The sequence below is a fragment of the Heteronotia binoei genome, chromosome 1 (genome assembly GCF_032191835.1).
Source record: "Heteronotia binoei isolate CCM8104 ecotype False Entrance Well chromosome 1, APGP_CSIRO_Hbin_v1, whole genome shotgun sequence".
Classification (NCBI taxonomy): domain Eukaryota; kingdom Metazoa; phylum Chordata; class Lepidosauria; order Squamata; family Gekkonidae; genus Heteronotia; species Heteronotia binoei.
In genome coordinates, this window is record NC_083223.1 from 283,910,148 (window position 1) to 283,928,944 (window position 18,797).

At 50.1% G+C, this 18,797-nt stretch overlaps 1 protein-coding gene across 1 annotated transcript; it reads left to right on the plus strand.

The window, feature by feature from the left end:
- Window positions 1-393: 393 nt before the first annotated feature.
- On the plus strand, window positions 394-17,999 carry SF3B4 (splicing factor 3b subunit 4). The gene is made up of 6 exons (XM_060256549.1): window positions 394-481; window positions 917-1,045; window positions 8,185-8,727; window positions 14,089-14,280; window positions 14,791-14,961; window positions 17,467-17,999. Exons 1-6 carry the CDS (start codon window positions 448-450, stop codon window positions 17,649-17,651), a joined length of 1,254 nt encoding a protein of 417 aa, XP_060112532.1. The 5' UTR covers window positions 394-447; the 3' UTR covers window positions 17,652-17,999.
- Window positions 18,000-18,797: the final 798 nt, after the last annotated feature.

Here is an 18,797-nt window from a genome sequence, read left to right on the forward strand (position 1 = left end):
GCAAACCAGTTTTATGCACAGGCTTGCAGAAAAACATTTTTAATTTTTTTTTTAAAAAAAAGAGGTAGAAAGCACGGAGGGGCTTTCGCTGTGATTGGTCGAGATTTTTTCCATTTTTGCGTGGGCGGGGAGAATTTAAAGGAAATGACGTCATAGGAGCTGCACCTTTTCCCCCGGCCTGCCCAGCTTCCGTTCCTCAACTTCCGCCCTCTTTAAAAATGGGGGCTCCTTGCGCGGAGTCGGGGAGAGGACGACGCATGCGCTTGCTCTTCCACCTTTGCCGCCGATGACTTCCCGCAGGGGCTGGCGAAAGGCCCGACGGGATCACGTCCTTTTGCCCCGTCTCAAGATGGCCGACGCGACGTCAGCCTGGCTTGCTCCGGCCTGCGCCATTTCCGGCTCGAGGCGGAAGAGGGCGGAGTCGCTTTTCGCGGCGCTTCGGGCAAGATGGCGGCGGGGCCCATCTCGGAGAGGAACCAGGGTGAGGGAAATGGCGGCGCCCGGAGGGTGGGGGAGGCTGGGGCCGCGCGGGCTGGAGGCGAAGTGCCCCTGAGCATGTGCAGAGTGCCCTTGGGCCGGCCTGAAGACCCAGAGGGCAGCCTGGGAGCCTGAGCATGCGCAGAGTGCCCTTGGAACTCTGCACATGCTCAGGCTAGGAGTGGGAGAGGAAAGGCCAGGGAGGAATAACGTGAGCAAACGCAGTTCAGTGGAAACTCTTTTGCAGGGGTGGGTAGATCTAAACGGTGCCCTTCGTTAAAAAGTTGTGCTTTCAGGAGGAATCGGAAGGAATTGCGTGGAGTCGTCCCCTGGGCTGGATGCCTCGGGAATTGGTTCCTGGGAGCCTTTTCGAAGGCGTGCAAAAGGGAGCGTAGCCTCGGCCTGCATATCCAAGCCGGTTTCTTTTTCTTCCTCTCAGATGCCACCGTGTACGTGGGAGGTCTGGACGAGAAGGTCAGCGAGCCCCTCCTGTGGGAGCTCTTCCTCCAGGCGGGCCCAGTCGTGAACACCCACATGCCCAAAGACAGAGTGACCGGCCAGCATCAAGGTAAAGGAGATTGAGCCGCTCTGAGACTCTTCGGAGTGGAGGGCGGGATATAAATCCGATATCTTCATCTACCTCACAGGGTGTCTGTTGTGGGGGAGGAAGGGAAAGGAGATTGTGAGCCACTCTGAGACTCTTTGGAGTGGAGGGCGGGATATAAATCCAATATCTTCATCTACCTCACAGGGTGTCTGTTGTGGGGGAGGAAGGGAAAGGAGATTGTGAGCCCCTCTGAGACTCTTCGGAGTGGAGGGCGGGATATAAATCGAATATCTTCATCTACCTCACAGGGTGTCTGTTGTGGGGGAGGAAGGGAAAGGAGATTGTGAGCCGCTCTGAGACTCTTTGGAGTGGAGGGCGGGATATAAATCCAATATCTTCATCTACCTCACAGGGTGTCTGTTGTGGGGGAGGAAGGGAAAGGAGATTGTGAGCCGCTCTGAGACTCTTCGGAGTGGAGGGCGGGATATAAATCGAATATCTTCATCTACCTCACAGGGTGTCTGTTGTGGGGGAGGAAGGGAAAGGAGATTGTGAGCCACTCTGAGACTCTTTGGAGTGGAGGGCGGGATATAAATCCGATATCTTCATCTACCTCACAGGGTGTCTGTTGTGGGGGAGGAAGGGAAAGGAGATTTTGAGCCCCTCTGAGACTCTTCGGAGTGGAGGGCCGGATATAAATCCAATATCTTCATCTACCTCACAGGGTGTCTGTTGTGGGGGAGGAAGGGAAAGGAGATTGTGAGCCGCTCTGAGACTCTTCGGAATGGAGGGCGGGATATAAATCCAATATCTTCATCTACCTCACAGGGTGTCTGTTGTGGGGGAGGAAGGGAAAGGAGATTGTGAGCCGCTCTGAGACTCTTCGGAGTGGAGGGCGGGATATAAATCCAATATCTTCATCTACCTCACAGGGTGTCTGTTGTGGGGGAGGAAGGGAAAGGAGATTGTGAGCCGCTCTGAGACTCTTCGGAGTGGAGGGCGGGATATAAATCCAATATCTTCATCTACCTCACAGGGTGTCTGTTGTGGGGAAGGAAGGGAAAGGAGATTGTGAGCCGCTCTGAGACTCTTCGGATGGAGGGCGGGATATAAATCCAATATCTTCATCTACCTCACAGGGTGTCTGTTGTGGGGGAGGAAGGGAAAGGAGATTGTGAGCCGCTCTGAGACTCTTCGGATGGAGGGCGGGATATAAATCCAATATCTTCATCTACCTCACAGGGTGCCTGTTGTGGGGGAGGAAGGGAAAGGAGATTGTGAGCTGCTCTGAGACTCTTCGGAGTGGAGGGCGGGATATAAATCCAATCTCTTCATCTACCTCACAGGGTGTCCGTTGTGGGGGAGGAAGGGAAAGGAGATTGTGAGCCGCTCTGAATCTCTTTGGAGTGGAGGACGGGATATAAATCCAGTATCTTCATCTACCTCACAGGGTGTCTGTTGTGGGGAAGGAAGGGAAAGGAGATTGTGAGCTGCTCTGAGACTCTTCGGAGTGGAGGGCGTGATATAAATCCAATATCTTCATCTACCTCACAGGGTGTCTGTTGTGGGGGAGGAAGATAAAGGAGATTGTGAGCCGCTCTGAATCTCTTTGGAGTGGAGGACGGGATATAAATCCAGTATCTTCATCTACCTCACAGGGTGTCTGTTGTGGGGGAGGAAGGGAAAGGAGATTGTGAGCCACTCTGAGACTCTTCGGAGTGGAGGGCGGGATCTAAATCCAATATCTTCATCTACCTCACAGGGTGTCTGTTGTGGGAGAGGAAGGGAAAGGAGATTGTGAGCCGCTCTGAGACTCTTCGGAGTGGAGGGCGGGATATAAATCCAATATCTTCATCTACCTCACAGGGTGACTGTTGTGGGGGAGGAAGGTAGAGGAGATTGTGAGCGGCTCTGAGACTCTTCGGAGTGGAGGGCGGGATATAAATCCAATATCTTCATCTACCTCACAGGGTGTCTGTTGTGGGGGAGGAAGGTAGAGGAGATTGTGAGCCGCTCTGAGACTCTTCGGAGTGGAGGGCGGGATATAAATCCAATATCTTCATCTACCTCACAGGGTGTCTGTTGTGGGGGAGGAAGGTAGAGGAGATTGTGAGCGGCTCTGAGACTCTTCGGAGTGGAGGGCGGGATATAAATCCAATATCTTCATCTACCTCACAGGGTGTCTGTTGTGGGGGAGGAAGGTAGAGGAGATTGTGAGCCGCTCTGAGACTCTTCGGAGTGGAGGGCGAGATATAAATCCAATATCTTCATCTACCTCACAGGGTGTCTGTTGTGGGGGAGGAAGGTAGAGGAGATTGTGAGCGGCTCTGAGACTCTTCAGAGTGGAGGGCGGGATATAAATCCAATATCTTCATCTACCTCACAGGGTGTCTGTTGTGGGGGAGGAAGGGAAAGGAGATTGTGAGCCGCTCTGAGACTCTTCGGAGTGGAGGGCGTGATAGAAATCCAATATCTTCATCTACCTCACAGGGTGTCTGTTGTGGGGAAGGAAGGGAAAGGAGATTGTGAGCCGCTCTGAGACTCTTCGGAGTGGAGGGCGGGATATAAATCCAATATCTTCATCTACCTCACAGGGTGTCTGTTGTGGGGAAGGAAGGGAAAGGAGATTGTGAGCCGCTCTGAGACTCTTCGGATGGAGGGCGGGATATAAATCCAATATCTTCATCTACCTCACAGGGTGTCTGTTGTGGGGGAGGAAGGGAAAGGAGATTGTGAGCCGCTCTGAGACTCTTCGGATGGAGGGCGGGATATAAATCCAATATCTTCATCTACCTCACAGGGTGCCTGTTGTGGGGGAGGAAGGGAAAGGAGATTGTGAGCTGCTCTGAGACTCTTCGGAGTGGAGGGCGGGATATAAATCCAATATCTTCATCTACCTCACAGGGTGTCTGTTGTGGGGGAGGAAGGGAAAGGAGATTGTGAGCCGCTCTGAATCTCTTTGGAGTGGAGGACGGGATATAAATCCAGTATCTTCATCTACCTCACAGGGTGTCTGTTGTGGGGAAGGAAGGGAAAGGAGATTGTGAGCTGCTCTGAGACTCTTCGGAGTGGAGGGCGTGATATAAATCCAATATCTTCATCTACCTCACAGGGTGTCTGTTGTGGGGGAGGAAGATAAAGGAGATTGTGAGCCGCTCTGAATCTCTTTGGAGTGGAGGACGGGATATAAATCCAGTATCTTCATCTACCTCACAGGGTGTCTGTTGTGGGGGAGGAAGGGAAAGGAGATTGTGAGCCACTCTGAGACTCTTCGGAGTGGAGGGCGGGATCTAAATCCAATATCTTCATCTACCTCACAGGGTGTCTGTTGTGGGAGAGGAAGGGAAAGGAGATTGTGAGCCGCTCTGAGACTCTTCGGAGTGGAGGGCGGGATATAAATCCAATATCTTCATCTACCTCACAGGGTGTCTGTTGTGGGGGAGGAAGGGAAAGGAGATTGTGAGCCGCTCTGAGACTCTTCGGAGTGGAGGGCGGGATATAAATCCAATATCTTCATCTTCTCCTGCCAAGCAGTACTGATGGAGCCATGGTGGGGTTTGCAGGTGGGGTTGTTGGATTTGCCGCCTGATAGATCTTCAGGAGAGGGGGGGATTTGGGACTGGGATGTGGCTCCAGGGTCAGGCTCTCACTTGACCTTGGAAGTAATTTCCAGCTCATTAACGTAAGAACGCGATAAGCCGTGTTGGGTCAGACCAGTGGTCCATCCAGTCCGACACTCTGAACACATAGTGGTCAAAAAAACACCACGTGCCCTCAGGAGGTCCATCAGTGGGGCCAGGATCCTAGAAGGTCTCCCACTGTTGCCCCCCAAGCATCAAAAATACGGAACATCACTTTCCCAGAGAGATCCAATAGTATGCTGTGGCTCATAGCCATTGATGGACCTCTGCTCCAGATGTTGATCCATAAGAACATAAGAGAAGCCATGTTGGATCAGGCCAACGGCCCATCAAGTCCAACACTCTGTGTCACACAGTGGCAAAAAATGTTATATACACACATACACTGTGGCTAATAGCCACTGATGGACCTGTGCTCCATATTTTTATCTAAACCCCTCTTGAAGGTGGCTATACTTGTGGCCGCCACCACCTCCTGTGGCAGTGAATTCCACATGTTAATCACCCTTTGGGTGAAGAAGTACTTCCTTTTATCCGTTTTAACCTATCTGCTCAGCAATTTCATTGAATGCCCACGAGTTCTTGTATTGTGAGAAAGGGAGAAAAGTACTTCTTTCTCTACTTTCTCCATCCCATGCATTATCTTGTAAACCTCTATCATGTCACCCCGCAGTCGACGTTTCTCCAAGCTAAAGAGTCCCAAGCGTTTCAACCTTTCTTCATAGGGAAAGTGTTCCATCCCTTTAATCATTCTAGTTGCCCTTTTCTGGACTTTCTCCAATGCTATAATATCCTTTTTGAGGTGCGGCGACCAGAACTGCACACAGTACTCCAAATGAGACCGCAGCATCGATTTATACAGGAGCATTATGATACTGGCTGATTTGTTTTCAATTCCCTTCCTAATAATTCCCAGCATGGTGTTGGCCTTTTTTATTGCAAACGCACACTGTCTTGACACTTTCAGTGAGTTATCTATCATGACCCCAAGATCTCTCTCTTGGTCCGTCTCTGCCAGTTCACACCCCATCAACTTGTTTTTGTAGCTGGTATTCTTGGCCCCAATGTGCTTATTACTTTGCACTTGGCCACATTGAACCGCATCTGCCACATTGACGCCCACTCACCCAGCCTCAACAGATCCCTTTGGAGTTCCTCACAATCCTCTCTGGTTCTCACCACCCTGAACAATTTAGTGTCATCCGCAAATTTGGCCACTTCACTGCTCACTCCCAACTCTAAATCATTTATGAACAAGTTAAAGAGGATGGGACCCAGTACCGAGCCCTGCGGCACCCCACTGCTTACCGTCCTCCACTGCGAAGACTGCCCATTTATACTCACTCTCTGCTTCCTATTACTCAGCCAGTTTTTGATCCTGTGAATTTAGGGGGAGGTGTTTGTGAGTTTCCTGCATTGTGCAGGGGGTTGGAGTAGATGACCCCAGAGGTCCCTTCCAATTCTATGATTCTATAATCTGTACTCTGGACTGGATTCCACATATGAGCTCGGCTGCCTTGCCGCCTTTTCCTCCTGCTGCATTTAGTGCATTTGCAATAAAAAAGGCCAACACCATGCTGGGAATTATTAGGAAGGGAATTGAAAACAAATCAGCCAGTATCATAATGCCTCTGTATAAATCGATGGTGCGGTCTCATTTGGAGTACTGTGTGCAGTTCTGGTCGCCGCACCTCAAAAAGGATATTATAGCATTGGAGAAAGTCCAGAGAAGGGCAACTAGAATGATTAAAGGGCTGGAACACCTTCCCTATGAAGAAAGGTTGAAACGCTTAGGGCTCTTTAGCTTGGAGAAACGTCGACTGCGGGGTGACATGATAGAAGTTTACAAGATAATGCATGGGATGGAGAAAGTAGAGAAAGAAGTACTTTTCTCCCTTTCTCACAATACAAGAACTCGTGGGCATTCGATGAAATTGCTGAGCAGACAGGTTAAAACGGATAAAAGGAAGTACTTCTTCACCCAAAGGGTGATTAACATGTGGAATTCACTGCCACAGGAGGTGGTGGCGTCCACAAGCATAGCCACCTTCAAGAAGGGGTTAGATAAAAATATGGAGCAGAGGTCCATCAGTGGCTATTAGCCACAGTGTGTGTGTGTGTGTGTGTGTGTGTGTATTTCAAATTTCTGCTTCCGAGGGACAGGAGATTAACCCCCCCTCCCCACAAAAGCAGTGTGTGTGGGGGGGGGCGGGGGTCAGAGATCTGCTGCAGGAATCAGTTAGAATCCTGCCCCCCCCCCAATCCATAGAAGTCCTTTATGGTTGTCATCCCTGTGTTTGTAGGGACATTTCTTGAGGTCCTAGGGAGAAATGGGAGCGTGCCTGTTTTTGAGGGAGGGCCTAGAACTGGGAAGGAGGTAGATAGAAATGTGTACAGCTAATCAGTGTAATCCCCTACACTACATCCACTGGCAGGAAATTCCACATTTTAATCTCTGATTGAAAAAAAGTTAAAATGATGTGGGACAGTGAACTACTGAGGGGCCAAAGAGGGAAGTTCAGGTAGAGCCCCCGGTTGCTTTTCCTATTAGGAAAGTGGGAAAGGCCCACCTATGAGTGTTTGCAAAAGTCCTTTTCTCCCTTTCTCACAATATGAGAACTCGTGGGCATTCAGTGAAATTGCTGAGCAGTCAAGGTTAGAACGGATAAAAGGAAGTACTTCTTCACCCAAAGGGTGATTAACATGTGGAATTCACTGCCACAGGAGGTGGTGGCAGCTACAAGCATAGCCAGCTTCAAGAGGGGGTTAGATAAAAATATGGAGCAGAGGTCCATCAGTGGCTATTAGCCACAGTATGTATGTATGTGTGTACACACACATATATATTGGCTACTGTGTGACACAGAGTGTTGGACTGGATGGGCCATTGGCCAGTTTGGTGTAGTGGTTAAGTGTGTGGTCTCTTATCTGGAAGAACCGGGTTTGATTCCCCACTCCTCCACTTGCACCTGCTGGATTGGCCTTGGGTTCACCATTAGCTCTGGCAGAGGTTGTCCTTGAAAGGGCACCTGCTGTGAGAGCCCTCTCAGCCCCACCCACCTCACAGGGTGTCTGTTGTGGGGGAGGAAGGGAAAGAAGATTGTAGGCCACTCTGAGACTCTGTCCTTGAAAGGGCAGCTTCTGTGAGAGCTGTCTCAGCCTCCCCCCACCGCCTCACAGGGTGTCTATTGAGGGGAAGGAAAAGAAAGGAGATTGTAGGCCGCTCTGAGACCCTGTCCTTGAAAGGGCAGCTTCTGGGAGAGAGCTTTCAGCCCCACCCACCTCACAGGGTGTCTATTGAGGGGAAGGAAGATAAAGGAGATTGTCGGCCACTCTGAAACTCTGTCCTTGAAAGGGCAGCTTCTGGGAGAGCCCTCTCAGCCCCACCCACCTCACAAGATGTCTGTTGTGGGGGGAGAAGATACACGAGATTGTCAGCCGCTCTGAGTCTCTGATTCAGAGAGAAGGGCGGGGTATAAATCTGCAGTTCTTCTTCTTCTGACTGTCCTCTCCTTCCAGGCTATGGATTCGTGGAATTCCTCAGCGAGGAGGACGCCGACTACGCCATCAAAATCATGAACATGATCAAGCTGTACGGGAAGCCCATCCGGGTCAACAAGGCCTCGGCCCACAACAAGAACCTGGACGTGGGCGCCAACATCTTCATCGGCAACTTGGACCCGGAGATCGACGAGAAGCTGCTCTACGACACGTTCAGCGCCTTCGGGGTCATCCTGCAGACCCCCAAGATCATGCGGGACCCGGACACAGGCAACTCCAAGGGCTACGCCTTCATCAACTTCGCCAGCTTCGACGCTTCCGACGCGGCCATCGAGGCCATGAATGGACAGTACCTCTGCAACCGCCCCATCACGGTCTCCTACGCCTTCAAGAAGGATTCCAAGGGCGAAAGGCACGGCTCGGCGGCCGAGCGCCTCCTGGCTGCCCAGAACCCGCTCTCGCAGGCGGACCGGCCTCACCAGCTCTTCGCAGATGCCCCTCCCCCACCTTCCGTGCCCACCCCTGTCGTTACGACCTTGGGACCGGGGGTCACCCCACCAGGTAAGCCTGCATGGGTTTGCTTCTTGCCTCCTCACACTGTGTTTAGAGCTGGTACATCAGCCTGTTGTAAGGGCAAAGAACATCAGAGAAGCCATGTTGGATCAGGCCAGGGATCCATCCAGTCCAACGCTCTCTGTCACACAGTGGCCAAAAACCCCCAGGTGCCATCAGGAGGTCCACCAGTGGGGCCAGGAGACTAGAAGCCCTCCCACTGTGCCACCCCCCCCCCCTACAAAGCACCAAGAAGACAGAGCATCAGGCCAATGGCCCATCCAGTCCAACACTGTCTCGCACAGTGGCCAAAAAACCAGGTGCCATCAGGAGGTCCACCAGCGGGGCTAGAAGCCCTCCCACTATGCCCCCCCCCCCCAAGCACCAAGAAGACAGAGCATCACTGCCCCAGACATAAGAATGTAAGAGAAGACATGTTGGATCAGGCCTCCCACTGTGCCTCCTCCCCCAGCACCAAGAATACGGAGCATCACTTGCCCTAGACAGAGAGTTCCAGCAATACGCTGTGGCTAATAGCCACTGATGGACCTCTGCTCCAGATGGTTATCCATTCCCCTCTTGAAACTGGCTATGCTTGTAGCTGCCGCCACCTCCTGTGACAGTGAATTCCACGTGTTAATCACCCTTTGGGTGAAGAAGGACTTCCTTTTATCCATTCTAACCTGACTGCTCAGCAATTTCATTGAATGTTCACAAGTTCTCGTACTTCTTTCTCTACCTTCTCAGTCCCGTGCATAATCTTGTAGACCTCTATGATGTCACCCCTCGGTTGACATTCCTCCAAGCTAAAGAGCCCCAAATGGTTCCAGAGGAAAAACCAAGACCCAGTGGGAGTTGTCAGTGGACGTAGCACAGCTCTCCCCCCCCCCAGCAGTCCCTTCTGGCCCTGGTCAGGATGGTTTCCAGAGCAGCAGGGTTTACCCATGTGGATTAACAGTCACATGGGCTAGGGATTGCAGTAAGAAAGGAAGACAGGGACAGGTTTGCTGCCTTCCGCCTCCGCACTGCAGCCCTCCAGCCAGCATGGCTTATTTGTTGATGTCCTGAACTCCAGAAAGCAGCTGTTATAGTACCTTTAGCTGACAGTTTGTGTCTTGCCAGGGGGCACGTTTTGAAATGGGCTAAGCCAGAGGTGGCCAAACTGTGGCTCGGGAGCCATGTGTGGCTCTTTCGCATGTGTTGTGTGGCTCTCGAATCCCCCACTGCCCCGTTGGCTGGCGGCTTGGACGATGTGTTCAAAGTTAAAGTTGCTTTCTTTCAACCTCCCCCTCCCTCATCTATTTGCCTGCCTGCCTTCCATCTGTCTTGCGGATCTCAATATAGACAAGCTGGAAGGGGTCCAGAGGCAGGCGACGAAGGTGATGAGGGGTCTGGAGACCAAGGAAGGTTGAAGGAGCTGGGGATGTTTCGCCTGGAGAGGAGGCGACTGAGAGGTGATAGGATCACCATCTTCAAGTACTTGAAGGGCTGTCCTATAGAGGATGGTGTGGAATTGTTTTCTGTGGCCCCAGAAGGTAGGACCAGAACCAATGGGTTGAAATTAAATCTAAAGAGTTTCCGTCTCAACATTAGGAAGACCTTCCTGACCGTTAGAACAATTCCTCAGTGGAACAGGCTTCCTCAGGAGGTGGTGGGCTCTCCTTCCTTGGAGGTTTTTCAGCAGAGGCTGGATGGCCATCTGACAGCAATGAAGATCCTGTGAATTTAGGGGGAGGTGCTTGTTTATTTATTTATTTTATTTATTTATGATTTATATCCCGCCCTTCCCACAAAAGTGGCTCAGGGCGGCTCACAACAGATAATAAGGCATAAAATTAAGTTAGCATTTAAATATATAAACAGTTAAAACAGTCAAAACATTTAAAACCTAAAAACATCGAACCTTATAACAGTATGAATAGCAAGTTTGTGAGTTTCCTGCATTGTGCAGGGGGTTGGACTAGATGACCCTGGAGGTCCCTTCCAACTCTAGGATTCCTGACCGTTCGAGCGGTTCCTCAGTGGAACAGACTTCCTTCTTGAGGAGGTGGTGGGCTCTCCTTCCTTGGAGGTTTTTCCAAAGAGGCTAGACGGCCATCTGACAGCAATGAAGATCCTGTAAATTTAGGGGGAGGTGCTTGTTTGTTTGTTTGTTTATTTATTTATTTTATTATATATATCCCGCCCTTCCCACAAAAGTGGCTCAGGGCGGCTCACAACAGATAATAAGGCATAAAATTAAGTTAGCATTTAAATATATAAACAGTTAAAACAGTCAAAACATTTAAAACCTAAAAACATCGATCCTCCAGCAATGAGGATCCTGTGAATTTAGGGGGAGGTGTTTGTGAGTTTCCTGCATTGTGCAGGGGGTTGGACTAGATGACCCTGGAGATCCCTTCCAACTCCAGGATTCTATGAAACACCTGACGTTCGTGTCTTGTGGCTCTCAAACATCTAACATTTATTCTATGTGGCTCTTATGTTAAGCAAGTTTGGCCCAGAGTGTTGGACTGGAGGGGCCATTGGCCTGATCCAACAGGGCTTCTCTTATGTTCTTAAGGGTGAGGCAATAGCTAGTTAAGGCTTTGTTATTTCCTTTTACACGGTATTGGGGTCTACCTGCCCTGTTAAATAAACTTTTCTTTAACTTTTGTAACTTGACTCTGTGTCAGTGGCTTGCCAGGTAACATGACTGATCAGCCCTACCATAAGAGAGGGTAAAATTCAGTACCGGCTTTGGGGAGCTGGAAATTGTTGAGCCCTTTAGGGGGGAAGAATTAGGGTGGGCTGGGCCCTATATATAAAACCTGGTCTTGTGGCAGGAAGAAGACAACGTGCCCTGGCAATACACCTAAGTCTGGCCTCCTTCCAGGCAGTGGGGAGGTGGTTCAGGGAACCTCTGGGCACTACAGTTTTGTATCCAAATCGAGACTTTAAGAAAAAAAAATGCAGTGTATCTTACAGAATGGAAGATTTCAATTCCCATATACGTAGAATCCTAGAGTTGGAAGGGACCTCCAGGGTCCTCCATGGTCATCTAGTCCAACCCCCTGCACAAGGCAGGAAACTCACAAACCCCTCCCCCTAAATTCACAGGATCCTCTTTGCTGTCAGATGGCCATCTAGCCTCTGTTGAAAAACCTCCAAGGAAGGAGAGACCACCACCTCTCGAGGAGGAAGCCTGTTCCACTGAGGAACCGCTCTTAACAGTCATAGAATCCTAGAGTTGGAAGGGACCTCCAGGGTCATCTAGTCTAACCCCTGCACAATGCAGGAAACTCACAAACACCTTCCCCTAAATTCACAGGATCCTCATTGCTGTCAGATGGCCATCTAGCCTCTGTTGAAAAACCTCCAAGGAAGGAGAGACCACCACCTCTCGAGGAGGAAGCCTGTTCCACTGAGGAACCGCTCTTAACAGTCATAGAATCCTAGAGTGGGAAGGGACCTCCAGGGTCATCTAGTCCAACCCCTGCACAAGGCAGGAAACTCACAGACACCTCCAGCTAAATCCACAGGATCCTCATTGCTGTCAGATGGCCGTGTAAGCAGTGTTCAGTGCCAAGTGTGCCACCCCAAATGGGGGGAACAGCCAGCAGGTGGCAGCGTGAAGGCACAAGTTGGCACACAGGGATGTGAAGAGGGAGACGGTCCCTCAGAGACGTGGGCGCAGGCCGCGAAGGGCTTTCAAGCTTGACGTGAACTTGGAGACAAACCAGCTCCTCAGCTAGCCTCATCGTTGACAAGTAGCTCATCAGGATTCAACGTCAGTTTATGGGCTCTGTTAACATGTTCAGGATAGAGATGTAAAATTTCCAGAAATTTTGAAGCTTGGGGGGAAAAATGGAAATTTTTGGAAAAATTACAAAAAAAAAAAAAAGCTACCTTAGTGCTTCTTTTTTCTTTTCCAGAAGGAAAGTCATTTTGTTACTTTAGGAACTTAAAGTATGGCTATGGGCAATTCTACTTGGCATGTAATTATCCCAACTAGCATATTAAAAATAGAGTGTTATCCAAACAGTTATGACAAACAGAATTTACTTTTTAAATAATTATTTATTTGCAATTGTAACAAATGGAGCAACAATCTCCTGAACTGTTTATGTGGAGCAGACAAAAAAAAGCTCCACAAAACAATTTTTTAAAAATCCAGAAGTAACAGTTACTCATATTTCCCCTCCACAGTATTAAATAAAAATAAAAAACTAATTCTCCTATAAAGAGGGGGGGGGGAAGTGTATAGAAGGGAGTGCAGGACTAAATTTCAATGAATGGGCATGACTAGGACTTGCTTGTCCTCAGTGCACAGAAATTAGAATAATCTGATATCATACATATTTCTTAGAAATGATTTGGAAAATATTGGAACACCTTGTCTTAAAATATTTTATTCATTGTATTAAAATAAAGCATTCCATAATCATCCCCCCCCCTTTTTCCATTTTTCTAATATTTTGAGAAAAAAATTTAAAAAGGCTTCGGGAAAAAAAACGGGGGGTTTTCTGAATTTTTCCTGAAGCCTTTTTTATTTTTTCTCGAAATATCAGGGAAAAAGGTGGGAAATTTATTATGGAATGCTTTATTTTAATCCCCTCTCTTCAATTCTTCTTATGAGAGCCAGTTTGGTGTAGTGGTTAAGTGTGCGGACTCTTATCTGGGAGAACCGGGTTTGATTCCCCACTCCTCCACTTGCAGCTGCTGGAATGGCCTTGGGCCAGCCATAGCTCTGGCAGAGGTTGTCCTTGAAAGGGCCGCTGCTGGAATGGCCTTAGGTCAGCCATAGCTCTGGCAGAGGTTGTCCTTGAAAGGGCAGCTGCTGTGAGAGCTCTCTCAGCCCCACCCACCTCACAGGGTGTCTGTTGTGGGGGAGGAAGGGAAAGGAGATTGTGAGCCGCTCTGAGATTTGGAGTGGAGGGCGGGATATAAATCCAATATCTCTTTCTTCTTTTTATTTTTATTTAATAGAGTGGAGAGGAAATATGAATAATTGACTTTCTGTTTGTAAAGAATTTTCCCAGTTTTTTCCCCCAGCCTTCACATCTCTAATTCAGGCATCCGTTGAGGGTTTTCCACAGGCCCAGCTGACTCAACTGCTTAAGAAAAACAGAACTGGGGGGGCTGAGACTCCGAATGCAGCCTAGCTGCAGGCAGAGCTCGGGTGGAGGGTAATTCCAGGTGTGGGCAGTAATAGACTCATGGCTGGTCCGTTTCTCCTGCATTTTGTGCCTTCAGCTGTGTTCTCTTTGCTGCTACAGTAAACGTGTGCATAATATTCCCTTCTAACAAAGAGCGGTTGTTTTTCTCTTTGAAGCTGTGAAGTTTGTTCGCTGTCTCTCGCTTTTCAGCATTCTGCTTTTCCCATTCCAGGCATCCCACCGCCAGGATCGTTCCCCCCACCAGTGCCGCCTCCGGGAGCCATGCCGCCTGGAATGCCTCCGGCCATGCCCCCTCCACCCATGCCACCAGGCGCTGGAGCCCCGGGACCCCCTTCTGGAGCTGCTCCTGCTGGGGCACATCCTCCTCACCCACACCCGTTCCCTCCCGGAGGGATGCATCCAGGTACACTTCCGGACTTTGTGCTGCTGCGGGTGAACAGCCCTGTCAGGGCACTGGGGGTGGCTGAAGGGGTGGGGGGAGTGGAGGCATGCCCCAAGGAGCTGCTGCAGGGCATTTACACATCTGGAGAAGAGAAGAGCTCTCTCATCCCCACCTACCCCACAGTGTCTCTGTTGTGGGGAGGGGAAGGGAAAGGAGATTTGTAAGCCACTTTGAGACTCCTTTGGTTAACTCCTTTGGGGAGGGACGGTGGTTCAGTGGTAGAGCATCTGCTTGGTAAGCAGAAGGTCCCAGGTTCAATCCCGGCATCTCCAACTCAAAAGGGTCCAGGCAAGGAGAGGTGAAACACCTCAGCTGGAGACCCTGGAGAGCCGCTGCCAGTCTGAGGAGACAAGACTGACTTTGATGGTCCACGGAGGGTGTGATTCAGTATAAGGCATATGTTCACAAAGGGCGGGGGATAAATCCAGCCTCTTCTTCTTCTTCCCTCCATGGTGTTTGTTCTTTTTCCAGGAATGCCGCAGATGCAAGTACATCATGGGATGCCGGGGATGGGCCCACACCACCCGGGGCCGCCGGGGGCAGGAGGTCAGCCCCCTCCCCGCCCCCCTCCGGGCATGCCCCACCCTGGCCCACCCCCTATGGGCATGCCGCCCCGGGGGCCTCACTTTGGATCTCCCATGGGTAAGTTGAGCAGCCCGCACTTTTCTCTTCCACATGGGCTTCAGCGTGGAAATACCCTCAGTGAGAGTGGGCAGAGGGGGATCGGCGGGTTGGTTGCCAACTCAGGGTGGAGAAATTCCTGGATATTTGGGAGTGGAGCCTGGGGGGGCGGGGCCTCAGCGGGTGTGCCCCCTCTGAAGCATCTTTTTTCTCCAGGTTGATTTGGTGGGTAGCCGTGTTGGTCTTCTGTTGTTTAGGTAGTTTTGAGTTCAGTTGGAGCTTAAAGACCAACCAGATTTTTGGGGTGCCAGCTTCCCAGAGTCAAAGTGGCCGATAGAGGTATCTGACAAAGGAAGCTCTGAATCTCAAAAACTTCCTCCCCCCCCGCCCCCCTGCCCAAGAATTTGTTGGCCTCTGAGTTGCTGCCGGACTCAAATTTAGATTTTCTCCAGGGAAACTGGTCTATGTAGTCTGGAGAACAGTAGGCATTTTGGTGGGGGGGGGGTCTCCAGGCTCCACCTGTATGCCTGGAGGCTTGCTGTGCCTTTTCATTTTTTTAAAAAAAACTTCTTTATTTTAGTTTTTAATAAAATAACAAACCATAACAACAGAACAAAATTGGCAAAAGTCTTAACAGTATGTTTCTTTTTAAAAAAAAATTAAAAATAAGGCCATGCTTTTGAACTGCTTGGGAATAGCCAGTTCCGGCAAGTTAGATTCTAATGCATGATAAGAAAAAATGGAAAGCATTTCACCATAACTTTAGAATAAAGATGAGAAGCTTGTGCTAGCTGAATGTTTTCTGAAACCGTATCCGTGAAAACATCCCCACAGTTCCTGTGCCTTTTCTTCAGGTTCCCTCCGCTCAAACCCGTCCACCATTCATCCTGCCGCTAGCTGGTCTCCAAATGTCCTTTTTAAAAATGCTGAGCAGAGAAAGCCTCACCTGACCATGCATTCAAGCTCTCACCTGCACAGGGCCCTGCGCTGTGATGTCCAGTTTCTTTTCCCCAGCCGGAGTCCACCTGAAGAGAGAGGGCATGGGGAAACAGGAGGCATGGGGCTGCAAAATTTCCACCCTTGTGCGCATCAGTGGTTCAGAATTGGTGCCCCACGATGGCCCTGGTGTTAGTGCACAAGGAGTTGGGGCTTGAAGATTAAAAAAGTTAAATGCTGCGGAAGTCTTTCCAGTAGCAGATGTGACCTTTTCTCACAAGGTTTTCACAGCTTTTCCCACCATCGTTTGCACAGGCTGCTGAGCATTGAATTTTGGTCATTGCACACGGAGAAGAAATTGCGGAGCACCATTTTTCATTCTGGGCCCTAGAACAGTATTAGCAGGCATATGAGGGATGGTGGCTCAGTGGTAGAGCATCTGCTTGGGAAGCAGAAGATCCCAGGTTCAATCCCCGGCATCTCTCCAACTCAAAAGGGTCCAGGCAAGTAGGCATGAATAACCTCAGCTGGAGACCCTGGAGAAAGAGCCGCTGCCAGTCTGAGTAGACAAGACTGACTTTGATAGACTGAGGGTCAGATTCAGTAGAAGGCAACTTCACATGTTCATATGAATAAGGGGGTGGACTTTCCATTGAGTCTTCTGTTCCTTCGAAACGAGCGTCCCAAATCAACATTGGAATTGGGTGGATGTTTCGGGGACAAGGTCTTTCCGTCTCCTGCCCAAAGCCGGGGTGGCCAAACCGTGGCTTGGGAGCCACATTTATTTAGTTATTTTATTGATTTCTGTAAATGTACAGTCTGCCCTTTCCCATGGGCTAAAGGAGGCTAGGCTCAACTCCACCAGAGCAGACGCCTTCTCGTTTGGGGCCCCAGTACTCTGCAACACCCTCCCAGAAGCCATCAGGGTCCTGCGGGATTTATCACAGTTCCGCAGGGCCTGCAAGACTGAACTGTTTCGGATGGCATATAATAGGGGTGGCCAACGGTAGCTCTCCAGATGTTTCTTGCCTACAACTCCCATCAGCCCCAGCCAGCATGGCCAATGGCTGCCACCACATCTGGATCCAGAGCGCTTTGGTTACTAACTGCCCAGGATCTTGGCACATGAGAAGGAAAATATTATACGATCTGCCTGAAGTAGCACCGTTGTCATTTATCTGATTGTTTTATTGTTTTAATATTGTTTTTGTTTACTGTCTTATTTTATGCTGCTAGCCACCTTGAGTCTGTATGGAATGGGCGGGATATAAATATAACGTAAATAAAATAAATGATGGGCTGAGAGTGGGCTCCCATGTGGCTCTTGAAACCCCCACTGCCCCGTCAGCTGGCTTGGAAGAAGGCGGGTGTCTCTTCAGATCTCCAAGCCTAGCCAGCAGCTTGGAGAATGCATTTAAAGTTGCTTTCTTTTTACCTCCCTTTCCCCCAGCTATCTGCCTGCCTGTGGCTCTCAAACATCGGATGTTCACGTCTTGTGGCTCTCAGACATCTGACATTTTACGTGGCTCTTACGTTAAGCAAGTTTGGCTGCCCCTGGTCTAAAGTCTGTGCCTCTTCTTCTTCCTCCAGGTCACCCTGGGCCCATGCCGCCGCACGGGATGCGTGGACCCCCTCCCTTGATGCCGCCCCATGGGTACAACGGACCCCCTCGCCCTCCTCCTTATGGCTACCAGCGGATCCCTCTGCCCCCTCGTCCTGCCCAAAGACCCCTGGTGCCTCCGCGAGGGCCCATGCGCGGGCCGCTACCCCCATAAACCAAAGGACAGCAGGGGCCAGCACCAAGAAGTCCCCGGTGACAGCATATTCCCTCCAGTCTCTGCTCTTTTTTATTTCTCTTGGACCAACATTCCTTCAAGCTGGAGCTTGGCTTCCGCCTGCACCACCCCATGTGCGGACCGTTCCGCCTTCGGCAGTGTTCTTTTATCCTGTTTTTTGTTAGCTCCCTTGTCTCTGAGAAGACGATCCGGTTTTAAGTTCTTTTTATCGTTAGTACTCTTTGTGAAACCCAGAGTAGAAATGCAGTTTGCAAATAAAAGTTTAGGAAGGTACTCCTTGGATGATTTTATTTTATTTTAACAAATAGGTTGGTTTTGAGAGTCGAATTCAACATGTCTTCTGTTGCTCTTTCCACTTCAGATTCTCCTTACGGGTTCGTTGGGCTCCTTTAGTGTGCCAAGAGCTGTACAGAATGCTCCCAGAGCTGTGGGTAATTCCCTGGGTGTCAGTATTTTGTGCTGAAGGAAGATTTCAGCAAAAGAAAATTGCTATTAATCACACTCAGAAGTGGGACAACAGTGGGCTAGGTCTTGTAGATTCCGTTCTGAAAGAGAAAACAACTGTAAGTTCCAATCCCTTGGAATTTCCGAAATCCTAACGGGTTTTATTGTGGGAACTTTTACTTGAGCACATTGGAAGAGCCCTGCTGGGTCAGACAAGTAAGGGTCCACCTAGTCCAGCATCTTGTCTCACACAGAGGACAGCCAGTTCTTCTGGAGGGCCAAGAACAGGGCAGAGAGGCCAAAGCCTTCCCCTGAGAAGAACATCAGAAGATCCTTGCTGGATCAGACCAGGGAAGGTCCATCTAGTCCAGCCTCCTGTCTCACACAGTGGCCAGCCAGTTCCTCTGGAGGACCAACAACAGGGAAGAGAGGCCGAGGCCTTCCCCTGAGAAGAACATCAGAAGAGCCCTGCTGGATCAGACCAGGGAGGGTCCATCTAGTCCAGCCTCCTGTCTCACACAGAGGTCAACCAGTTCCTCTGGAGGTCCAGCAACAGGGCAGAGAGGCTGAGGCCTTCCCCTGAGAAGAACATCAGAAGATCCTTGCTGGATCAGACCAGGGAGGATCCATCTATTCCAGCCTCCTGTCTCACACAGAGGTCAGCCAGTTCCTCTGCAGGGA

Excerpts from the sequence above, each read along its gene's own strand:
- SF3B4 (XM_060256549.1), top strand. The coding sequence starts at position 448 with ATGGCGGCGGGGCCCATCTCGGAGAGGAACCAGG. Across the intron at positions 482-916 it reads CATCTCGGAGAGGAACCAGG|ATGCCACCGTGTACGTGGGA; the intron begins GTGAGGGAAATG and ends TCTTCCTCTCAG. Across the intron at positions 14,962-17,466 it reads TCACTTTGGATCTCCCATGG|GTCACCCTGGGCCCATGCCG; the intron begins GTAAGTTGAGCA and ends TTCTTCCTCCAG.